This window comes from Somniosus microcephalus, chromosome 14 (genome assembly GCF_052327205.1).
Source record: "Somniosus microcephalus isolate GS21.2 chromosome 14, FLI_Smic_1.0, whole genome shotgun sequence".
Taxonomy (NCBI): Eukaryota; Metazoa; Chordata; class Chondrichthyes; order Squaliformes; family Somniosidae; genus Somniosus; species Somniosus microcephalus.
The window spans coordinates 26,699,949-26,712,203 of NC_141000.1; the positions used below are offsets into that span (position 1 = coordinate 26,699,949).

Here is a 12,255-nt window from a genome sequence, read left to right on the forward strand (position 1 = left end):
ATGGAGCCTCCTCCTCCCGTTAGTTTAATAGTCCACCACCATTCACAACTGGATGTGGCAGGACTGCAGAGCTTTGATCTGATCCGTTGATTGTGGGATCGCTTAGCTCTGTAGCATGCTGCTTCCGCTTTTTAGCATGCATGTAGTCCTGTGTTGCAGCTTCCCCAGGTTGGCACCGCATTTTTAGCTATGCCTGGTGCTGCTCCTGGCATACTCTTCTACGCTCCTTATTGAACTAGGGTTGGTCCCCTGGCTTGATGGTAATGGTGGAGTGAGGGATATGCCGGGCCGTGAGGTTACAGATTGTAGTGGAATATAATTCTGCTGCTGCTGATGGCCCACAGCGCCTCATGGATGCCCAGTTTTGAGCTGCTAGATCTGTTCTGAATCTATCCCAGTTAGCACAGTGGTAGTGCCACACAACACGATGGAGTGTGTCCTCAGTGTGAAGACGGGACTTCTTCTGCACAATGTGCGATGGTCACTGCTACCAATGCTGTCATGGACAGATTCATCTGCGACAGATAGATTGGTGAGGACGAGGTCAAGTAGGTTTTTCCCTCGTGTTGGTTCTCTCACCACCTGTCACAGGCCCAGACTGGCAGCTATGTCCTTCAGGACTCGGTCAGTAGTGGTGCTACCGAGACACTCTTGGTGATGGACATTGAAGTCCCCCACCCAGAGTACATTCTGTGCCCTTACTACTCTCAGTGCTTCTTCCAAGTGGTGTTCAACATGGACGAGTACTGATTCTTCATCTGAGGGAGGACGGTAGGTGGTAATCAGCAGGAGGTTTACTTGCCCATGCTTGACTTTGGTGTCAATGTGGGACATACCTAGGGATGGTGATGGAGGAGTCTGATACATTGGCTGAAAGGTATGATTGTGCGAGTATGACTATGTCAGGCTGTTGCTTGACTAGTCTGTGGGACAGCTCTCCCAATTTTGGTACAAGTCCCCAGATGTTGGTGAGGAGGATTTTGCAGGGTTGACTGGGCTGGGTGTGCCGGTTTTATTGTTTTTTGTTTTTCTTTAACAACGGAGTGGCTTGCTAGGCCATTTCAGAGGGCAGTTAAGAGTCTGGAGTCACATATAGGCCAGACCAGGTAAGGATGGCAGATTTCCTTCTGTTAAGGACATTCGTGAACCAGATGGGTTTTTACAACAATCCGATACTCATGGTCACCATTACTGATACTAGCTTTTTATTCCAGATTTATTTAATTAACTGAATTTGCCATGGTGGGATTTGTACTCCCGTCTCTGGATCACTAGTCCAGGGCTTTGGATTACTAGTCCGGTAACGCAACCACTATGCTACCGTTCCCTTACTAAAGCAGGAAGAACTGCTGAAGGATATCTCCGCTCAGTTAGCTATATCTGGAGCACAGAAGGAGTTAATTAAACAAGACAACTTTAAATTAACTGAACGGTCAGGAAGCTCAAATGCCAAGAGGAAGCCAAAAATAAATCTTTGTTTTAGATGTATTCATTCATAAGTCAGTCTCCTAGGCGCTGAAATGGCTATTATCACAATTTGTAAGCTCATCAAAAGCTTAATTCAGTAGTGGTATTGCATTTGAAAATGAACCTAAAATTGCAGTCCCTGTCACTGTCCAGCAACAGTCTGCCATTTTCAGCAGATCAGTGTCTGTGTTGGGAGGTACTTTGGGTGGTGGTGTCATGCTTCATGGTTCAGCCACTGCAAGAGTTTCGATTTATTTTGATAGGAAATAGATTTCTGGAGTTGACCGATTCATGAATTTATATCACTGACACCATATATATCAGACTTACTTGGGTAAGAAAACTTCCATTTTCATTCTTCTCATGCTGTTGGTCCATGTTGAAAGTGTTCGGGCTGTGATGTGTGGTTCTATAGAGGAGATGGGGTTTTTTCTTTCACTGGGAATGATGATAAACATGCTTACTGCATGTTCCAGATAGCTGAGTTCAACCACTATAAACCTCTGATTACTTGCAGTCTTGATTTGGCCTGTAATTGATTAGGGAGAGGGAAAATATCAGTATTAAATGTAGCTTTGACAAAAAATAAACCATAATGGGCTAGTTTACATTCAGGTTATATGCATTTGTTTGTGGATTCTGGGAGCTGGGGGGAGAGATGTCGAGGAGAGTCCGGTTCAGATATCTACAAATATTCAGTTCTTATTAAAGCTTCTTTGCAAGTACATTAAGAGTCCTTGTGGAAATCTTGCACTTGAATGAAAAGGTGCTGACTACAACTCGGCACGTACCTGTCATTGGAATAATCCCCACAGGGAGCAGGTTTCAGCAAGCTGCAACTTGCTGACTTGAAAAATGACGGAAGAATATTTTTTCTGCTGCGATGTTGGCTGAATTACTGAACCATCTGGGACAAAATAAGAGGCAGTGGGGTCGTTTAGGCTAATTAGACAGAAATTGGACTAAAGAAATGTCAACTGACTTGCAACATTTCTTGTAGAATGGTGAAGCTAAATGAGGAAATCGCACCAAAAGGAAGACATGAAAAAACATAGAACCATATAGCACAGGAGGCGGCCATTCGGCTTATCGTGGCTGTGCTGGCTCTTTGAAAGAGCTGGCCAATGAATCCCATTTTAGTAAGAGGCTGATGGAATTATAAAACAAGAAATAGTGCCAGGTTTTAAAGAAAGTGGATACTAGACGCCTAGTTGCACAATCACCATAAGAATCTGACGGTAAGTTTAGAAGGGAAGGCTGTTTCAGACAAAAGTCTTCTGCCCAGAACATTACTACAGGTAGACTATCCTTTATCCGAAAACCTCGGGACCAGCCGTGTTTTGGATTTCGGATTTCGGAAGGTGGGTCGGCGGGGGGTCGTGCGCACGACTTACACTGACGCGCAGCGTAAGTCGTGCGCACGACCCCCCGCCGGCCCCCCTGCGGACCCCCGACCCCCCCGCGGACCCCCACCGACTTACGGTCGGGGTCGGTGGGGGGGTCGGGGGTCGGCGGGGGGTCGTGCGCACGACTTACGCTGACGCTCAGCGTAAGTCGGCGGGGGTCAGGGCCGGCAGGGGTCCGCGCGGGGGTCGGGACCGGCGGGGGGTCGTGCGCACGACTTACGCTGGACTTACGCTGACCGAAAAAACCTTCGGTTTTTAGAGGGTTTCGGTTTTCGGAAGTCCGGATAAAGGGTAGTCTACCTGTATTACATAGGATATACGACACAGAATCGGGCCATGCCGGTGTTTACGCTCCACGCGAGCCTCCTTCCGTCTTTCTCATCTAAATCTATGAGCATAACCCTCTGTCCTCTTTTCCCTCAGATGCTTGTCTAGCCTCCCCTTAAATGCATCTATACTATTCGCTTCAACCACTCCCTGTGGTAGCGAGTTCCACATTCTCACCACTCTCTGGGTGAAGAAGTTTTGTCCGAATTCCCTATTGGATTTCTTGGTGACTATCTTATATTGATGGCCTCTAGTTATGCTCTTCCCCAAAAGTGGAAACATTCTCTCTCTATCCACTCTTATCAATTTTTCATAATTTTAAAGACCTCTATTAGGTCACCCCTCAGCCTTTTTTTCCCAAGAGAAAAGAGACCCAGCCTGTTCATCCTTATTTTACTAAGTTTTTTTTTTCAAAAAAAGTCCTTTGTCCAGTTTTTAAAAAAATTTTGGCAAATATTATTTAAGATTAAAGTAATAGAAATGGCTGTGTGGATTTTTTTTTAAAATTGCATTATTTATGTAACAAACTGTTTTCTTTTACATGAACTCACATCTTGTCAGGCCAAGTACCAATACTGACCCGCAGGTAGCCCTCAGATGCACATTTTTGTTGGGTAAGGATATCGAGGGATAGGGAGTTAAAGGCAGGTAACTGGAGTTGAGATACAGGTGAGCCATGGTCTAATTGAATGGCAGTGCAGGCTAGAGGGGCTGAATGGCCTACTCCTGTTCCTATGTAGGAAGCCCTCTTCTGCCTTTTCCCTTGGGTTCTATCATTCACACTTTTTTCCGAGTTATTTTTCTCACTGCTTTAGATTAGTTCTCACATCCCATATACTGTATTTTGGCTAAGAGGACAGGAGCCGATCCACTGTTGGGCTTTTAAGAATACTTCTGTTGAGCAAGCCAGTGGGAATTATGGAAGTCCCTGGTTTCTGTTCAACTTCTGCCCCTGATGGCACAGCAAGATCAAAAGCTCCACTTGGGGATAAAACCTGTATCCTGAATTGTGGTACATTGTTTATAAACAAAGTTGCCATAAACATTAGGAACTTTCCTTTACCTTTTTAAATAGGCAAAAATAATTCTGTCAATCATGGGGAAAATTAACACTCCCATCAAATATGTGATTTTTAAAATTCATTATAAGGATGTGGGTGTCGCTGGCGAGGCTGGCATTTGTTACCCATCGCTAGTTGCCCTGAAAAGGTAGTGATTCAACTGAGTGACTTGCTAGGCCAGTTCAGAGGGCAGTTAAGAATCCACCACGTTGGTGTGGGGCTGAAGTCGCATATAGGCCATCCTGCGTAAGGATGGCAGGTTTCCTTCCTAAAGGATATTAGCGAACCATTTGGGTTTTTATGAACTGCTTCATGGTCACTTTTCGACTTTTAATTTCCAGTTGAAATTCCCAAACTGCCATGGTGGGATTTGAACACTCAATCTCTGGATTACTAGTCCAGTCACACAACCACAACACTACCAGTGATGGTATGATACTTACCATAGTTTACCTCTGCTGTTTGATACATCATGGGCACTTTAATGACAGACCCATCTTCTTTGGTAAATGAGAGGTGTTGGGTCTCTGCGAGTGAAAAGGTATTCTGCCACATACTTTGAAAATACATAGTGCTGATAACAGCAATCTGTGTAAGTGATGGACTTGCCATGGGTCGTGACATAAAATCTTTAATTTCACCTGTGAAGATAATATGTGACGGTGTTATAGCATGACAGTGACAGATTATTTTGTCTCCCAGGCATTTTCAAGATTGCAGTGTATTGTACATTGAAAATGGCCATTTTAAACATTGGAGGAATATAACTAACACCATAATGGCACAAACATTTTATACTCTGTCATAATTGTGATTTGAAAATATCTACAAATACCTATAGAGTAGTTACAAGCTATGACTAACTTCTCCAACAAAAGTCATCAATTATTAATGGAATTTCTATATTGTATGAAGCAGGTTTATCCTACTGGCACATTTTCTAATGATTAAACAAATAAACTCTCCTGGGCTTATGTTGCTGGCTCATTCCAAGCTCCTCCTCCCCGTCCCACCCCCACCCCTCCCAAATCTTGGAGATTGCAGAAATCCTTGTGGTTGCTAGGGGGACTGTATTTGCAATCCTCGGCTTCTTCATGCCCCTGACTAGTTCTCAAACCTCCAATTCGGGTGTCTTCTGAGAGAAGGGAAGAAGCAAAACCCACCGATTAGGATATTCCACTAATAGACCAAATGCTGAAACTTACAGAATTGGTTTGCTGCTTTTACTCTGAAGCAGAATACTGAAAGTGGGGAGGCCCCTTATACTAATGTCTCCATTGTACTGTGTTTGTGATGGACTCACATCCCTATTAACTAATACAATAGCTAAATTCGTTTTATGCATCCTCTTTATTTACCTGTTAAATATATGGAACAATTTTGTAAAAAAAAGTATAACCCCTCTTGGGAAAGTTGTGGGTCTTATAGATTTACTTCTTTTTCCGCCATCAGACAGTTTTGGAGATGTTTTTACACGTCCAAGAATACATACATCTCGTGGGCTGGTGAATAAAAAGAAAACATTTATAGAGCACCATTCATGATCTCAGGACGTCACAAAGTGCTTTACAGCGAATTAAGTACTCTTGAAGTGTAGTCACTGTTGTAATGTCAGAAACATGGCAGTCAAGTTGTGCACAGCAAGATCCCACAAACAGCAATGAGCTAAATGATCAGAAAATCTGTTTGTGATGTTGTTTGAGGAATAAATATTGGCCAGACCACCAGGTAGAACTTCTCTTACTATTTTTCAAAATTGTGCCACAGAATCTTTTTCGTCCACCTCGGAGGGCAAACGGGGCTTCGGTTTAACATCTCATCCGAAAGACGGCACCGCCAACAGTGGAGTGCCAGCCTAGATTCTGTACCTGTATCATCACATGCTTCACTGGGCTCAAATAATGTAGATATTTACAGAAATTAAAACACCAAAAATATCCATTTGTCTCTAGCAAAGCTAGAAGTACTTCAGTTAATGGACTTGCAACAATTAATCAGACTAACTTTGCCCTACTCATTCAGTTGCAGTGTTCAGCATAGACCTGCCTATAACAAGTGTAGCTAGAAATTCCTCCATGCGTTACCTTTATCCCACGGGCAGATTCGGAGTGAGTACATGATTTGGGATAAATATAATGCAAGAAGGCAGTTCTGAACAGTGGTTTTCCAATACAGGTTCAAAGCTGATTCACTTATCGTTTGGGGTGACTAACCAGCCACTATAGAAAGAGATGGTCTTTGAGACAAGTGTCCTTGTATTTTATTGTAGGTATCAGGTGCCACGTTATCATGGTAAACTGTTTCAGAAAATATTCTGCCATTGTTAATACAGATAGGCATGTGTAACATAATCTAGCCCTACAAATATATCAGTACAGTTTAAGCTTTACCTGTTTGAGTTTCTGGAATTTTTTTTTTTTAAACCTTTTCAATTTTCTCACTGACACAAAGAAGCAATGATTCAGTGTTGAAACCACTCTGGTATTTTGGTTTGGCTTTATTAATGCAACATTAACCTTAAGCTACTAAAATACAGTTCAAAATTTATCTTCCCCACTGCAAGACACTAAGCACAAGTATTACATTTTAACATGGCACGTCTCATTCTGTTTTCCCTTTTTCCCTGTTTTCGCTCTTTTATTTTAACTTTACTTTCCCCTCCTATTTCATTTAACCTAATTATTTATTCTGTACACTTCTGCTTGTTAGAATGGAAGTGTTTAAAACTTCCTTTATCTTTCTGGGCCTCCTGTCCAATTCGAAAATGATGCCAAATCTAAAATATATTGGGCTTTGTTTTACTACAATGAGAAATAGTCTAAAGATTGACCAGTTTACGTGATCGGGAGTGGATCACTCTTTTAACTAATTTTTCCTCAAACAGAGGAGCCCTACCCCTCGACAAGTTATCTTGTTACTACCCAATAATACGACTCCTCCGCAGTGCAGCAAGGATCCAGCTATATAATAGTTTTGTGTCTCATGAGTGTGAGATTGTAGGGTAGTACGGTCTCTTTGGTCCAAGCTAATCACATGGTATTATTGGTCGCATGATTGGCAGGGGCCAATCAGATCTGTGAATCACTTCCCACAGCGACTGCAAAAGATTATCATTATGGTTCCACACCAGAAAATGAAAACACAAAATAATTTAAAAGCTGTAACTCAAACTCAAAACTGAATTGAAGCAACTGTAAACCTATCTGAATTCCACTTTTAACTGAAACATTAAACAAGCTGAAGCCCTACATCAGTTGGACTAATATGCAAATCAATTTATGAGCAAGCAGAGACACAGGTGTCGGAGTCTGAAACTGAGGCCGCCTCCATTTGAATTCTCTTTGTAGAATCCTCGAAGGAGTTGGATATATTTCTTAAGGCTAAAGGGGTATGGGGAGAAAGCAGGGACCGGGTACTGAATTTGGATGATCAGCCATGATCTCATTGAATGGCAGAGCAGGCTCGAGGGGCCGAATGGCCTACTCCTGCTCCTATCTTCTATGTTTCAATGGCCTCTTTCTGTACTGTAAGATTTACATTCAGTCCATAGTGCCTGTGCCGGTTCTTTAAAAGAGCTAGCCAATTAGTCCCCATAAGCCCTGCAATTTTTTCCTTTTCAAGTATTTATCAAATTCCCTTTTGAAAGTTACTGTTGAATCTGCTTCCATCCTCCTTTCAGGCAGTACATTCCACATCATAACTTGCTGTGTAAAAATAATTCTCCTCATCTCCCCTTTGGTTCTTTTGCCAATTATCTTAAATCTGTGTCCTCTGGTTGTTTATTGTTTTGTTATTTTGTCATCGTGAGGCATCAACTTGTTGAATCCAATTTTCTTGATCTGAATCCCTCTGATTTCTCTTTGAGCCAAGCAATGGCTGTAACCAAGAAGGCTACTGAGTGACTTGCCCCCAAGTCTCCTCCAGCACTGGTCTGAGCCAGGTGCGAGGAGGTGCCCAAGAATCAGCCAGGGATGAGTGTCCCTCTCCCATAAGCACCCGGGCCTATATTCATCACCACCATGTAGCAGGGTGGTGGACATCAGGAACCCTGCGGATTTGGAGACTGAACTTGCATTCCGCCATTATACGATGGTCCAATATGCTGCAGCTCCACACTGCTTGAAAATAATATACAATGTTTAATGAAAACTAAAAGAGCAGAGTAAAAAAAATTATGCTGGGAAATATTTGCACAAGATTACAGTGAGCTTTTTCTTTGTATTAATTCTCCAGGATGTGGCGATGCTGGCAAGCCTGCCATTTATTGCCCAATCCCTATTTGCCCTGAGCAGGTAGTGGTGGGCCACCTTCTAGAACACCTGCACTCTGTGTTTGTAGCGGTTTGACACAACTGTGTGACTTGCTGGGCCATTTCAGAGGGCAGCTATTAGTCGATGCATTGGTGTGGGTGGGACTGGAGCCACACACATTCCCGACCGGGTAAGGATGGCAGGCTTGCATTCCTAAAGAACATTAGTGAACCAGTTGGGTTTTTAAGACAATCTGATAGCTTCATGGTCACTTTTATTGGTCCAGATTTTTAAACGGAATTTAAATGCTCAAACTGCACCAGAGTTTTCACAGCAGCTTGCTTTTCTCCTAGGTGTTGGCCTTGACTCAGTGGTAGCAGTCTCACCTCTGAGTTAGAAGGTTCAGAGTTCAAGTCCTACTCCAGAGACTTGACACTTCAGTGCAGTACTGAGGGAGCGCGGCACTATCAGAGGTGCTGCCTTTTGGATGAGACGATAAACCAAGACCTTCATCCTTCAACCGAACGCTTAAAAAAAAAAAAAAAAAATTAGACAATCTGGTCATTTTGAAGTTACTGTTTGTGGGAAATTGCTGTGTGCAAACTGGCTGCTGCATTTCCTAAATTAGAACAGTGACTACACTTCACAAAAGTACTTCATTGGGTGTAAAGCATTTTGGGACGTCCTGAGGTCGTAAAAGGTGCTATATAAATGCAAGTCCTTCTTTCCAGGAAGTAGTCAGTCCAATAACGTCCCAGTTGTGATGCTATCCATTCCTGAAACAGATCATTAACTCCTTCCATTTTTCATGTGAAATTCAGATGCAAATATGCTACTAAATATCATGCCACATGCTTGAGTCCAGGCTAGTGCTGGTTACCTCGACTCTTGGTGCCAACCCACTTGTTTATCAGCGTTGCGGTTTCACTGGGATTGCTGAAGTTCACCCGTTGCAGACTGCCGTTTACCCAGACTGCAGTGTCCTCTGAGAATTGCGGGGAGAGCTGGATGCTGGATCCCACAAAGAGACCACAGGCCAGCTGAACTGCTGGAGTGCGGGTAGAGTTTGTCAGATCCCCATACATGGTCCGCAAGAAATGCTGTACTCGCGAGTCTGCAAAATAAATACATATAGGTGGCTGATTGTAGAGTTAGTACATGCATCAAATACATCCTTAAACTGCTATGGGAAATAGCTTAGTGATGGTAACTAACCTTAAAAATGTTATTAGAAATATTTATTATTTTGCTTTATTATGTAAATTGAAAATCTAATTAAACCATTCAAAACAGACTGAGGCTGACCAATAGTGATGCCAGTCATGAGATGGGCATCTTAGAATGTCCTTCCTTTGATAAGATAATGTGCGAGACTTTGGCTCAGTGGTAGCATTCCTGCCTCTGTGTCAGAAGATAGAGGGTTCGAACCCCACTCCAGACAGTCCCAGCGAGTGGAGATCAGAGCTCCAGCTCTGAATTCTGGGTTGATATCCAGAGGGATATTCGCATCCGGGGGGTGTGGGTGCCCCCCCTGCACCTCATCGTATGGGTTGTGGGAGCCCATAAAACCCTCCCGCTGTATAGGATTAACCATTCTATCAGCTGGTACAAAGATGATGGCCATAAAAGGAGCATTTACGCCACAGCCTGTCAGACTGCTAACAACCTGCGAATTGTCCCACTACTTCACACTGTTCTCCAACAGAAGAGTGAGAAGATACAAAAATAATGATGACCTTGGTTCCCAGTACCTGCCACCCCTTTCCTTCCCTCCCTCACTGAAAGCCATGAATTCAGGATGATGGGAATCAGAAACAAAGCTTTAAAACAATGCTTTGTTTCTGATATGGGGAATTCAATTGGTGGCCTCCAATCTGAAAACTAGCCATCTCACAATGAGCTCTTTAAATGAGGGTGCATTTTGTTTGGTTCCTTTGAGCTGAGAGTTTGGGATTGGATTGGTATTTGAGATGTGCTTGGTTCAGGAGGCCTACTACATGTGTTGGGAAGAGTGGACAGCAGATTGCACACATTCTGTGGAGGGGATTGGTTTACAATGGGCTGAATGGCCCTGTCTCCTCACACTGGAACATATGTATTTGGACCCTTTTTTTGTTTATCTTGGTTGATAAGAGGCATGAGGGAAACCATCTGAACACCAATCCAATAACTCTTTGCATGAAGAAGTCCTTCTTGACATCTTCTAAATTGTCACCACTTTCAAGCTATGCCCGCATGGCTCCAATATCCTGACATACCTGGAAATTGTGCTCTGATTAACCTTAATCTACTGCGTAACATTCTGTATATTTCTATAAAGTCCCCCTCTGTCATCTGTCAAGGTAAAAGAATCCCAGTTTCTCCAGTCTTTCTCCATAACTCAGTCCTTCAAGAGCGCGAGATCAACCTCATGCCTCTTGCACCATCTCCACAGCTGAAGACTAAGTGTGAATATGTCACCAAGTAGAGAGAATGCAGAGGAGATTTACTAGAATGTTACATGGGGTGAGGGGCTTCAGTTGTGTGGAGAGACTAAAGGTTTTTAGTTTTCAAGCAGAACATAAGTTTCTGGAAATCAGTGCTTGCAGTTTACATATTAGGGGGGTAAGTTTGGGTGCAATCGGGAAATTGGGTGCAAATTACAGTGATTAGATTACAGTTCAAGTTTCCACTAATTCATTTGCATAATGACAAACCTAAAATCTTCTATAAACCAGCACAATTGGTCTGTATTAGAATGTAATTGTTTGTTTTCTTTGCAAAAAATATTCATTGCTATATTTAAGAGTGGTAACCTGGTGCAGTTTTATTAATACAGCTGAAAATGGGTTTATCATTAAAAAAATAAGCATTTTTAATAAGCGTGTCCAGCCCTCCACCTGTGAGTAACCTGATTTTAAATCATTGAAAGTGACTTGAAAATGGTTCAGGATGGGTTTTTTTTAGTTTCTCTGGTATACACTAGTCAATTTCTTAGTAAATTAAATATTTTTTAATATGTAAAAACTTTTAATGTGCCTACTAATGCCTGTGTGCCTGAGAAAATGAGCTCAATTTGAAGATCCTCCTTGAACAGACATAATCGGCAGAAACTCACCATCCTCATTATTTTGATCTGGAGCGTGGTCCGTTTTGTGGACGTGGCCGACTTTGGGCAAAATGATTTTTACGCCAGCAGTTAAGATTGCGAAAACTCCATTTTTTACGCCTGGAGTAACCTGCGCTTAAAATTCCCCAATCTTTTGCGCAGTATGGGCTGCTTTCACCCGGAGTACACTGATAAAACCAGCGGAAACTATACCCCTACATACTAAATCTAATTGCTTAATTTGCTTTTTTGTGTAATGTGTGTAGCATACAAGATTCTCCAGTACCGTGAACAGTATATCCCAGTGCATTTTTCAACTGCGTGAAGGTGTCTCCTTTGGCGCCCAACTGTAACAGCCCCAGTGCAACAGTGACACCTGCTGGAGCTATGATGATGTTGCGGTACTCTTCACCCTCTGTGATTTTTTGGTAAAGGTTTACAGCAAACTCTGTGTTCAGTTGTCTGATGGTGTCCTGGAAAGCACAGCTCCTCCTCATGATGAATAGCAAGTGCAGCAACAGATTGGGGATTGAGAGGGAGCACATGACGACGAAGTGGCTTCGAGTCTGCCAGGACAAAGATGTAGTATCTACAAATGGGGAAAAATAAACGAAACAATCAGCGTCCTTAGCTACATTAATTGCACAGTACACAAT

At 42.7% G+C, this 12,255-nt stretch overlaps 1 protein-coding gene across 1 annotated transcript in view; it reads right to left on the reverse strand.

Moving 5' to 3' along the window:
- serpine3 (serpin peptidase inhibitor, clade E (nexin, plasminogen activator inhibitor type 1), member 3) overlaps nucleotides 1-12,255 on the reverse strand; it is a 43,582-nt gene that overhangs the window by 14,430 nt on the left and 16,897 nt on the right. The window contains exons 2-5 of the mRNA XM_086006389.1: nucleotides 11,886-12,188; nucleotides 9,392-9,625; nucleotides 4,705-4,902; nucleotides 1,798-1,996 (exon numbers count right to left, since the gene is read on the reverse strand). Of these exons, the coding sequence (XP_085862515.1) occupies nucleotides 1,798-1,996; nucleotides 4,705-4,902; nucleotides 9,392-9,625; nucleotides 11,886-12,144 (890 nt within the window). The 5' untranslated portion in view covers nucleotides 12,145-12,188. The remainder of the gene's footprint in view (nucleotides 1-1,797; nucleotides 1,997-4,704; nucleotides 4,903-9,391; nucleotides 9,626-11,885; nucleotides 12,189-12,255) is intronic.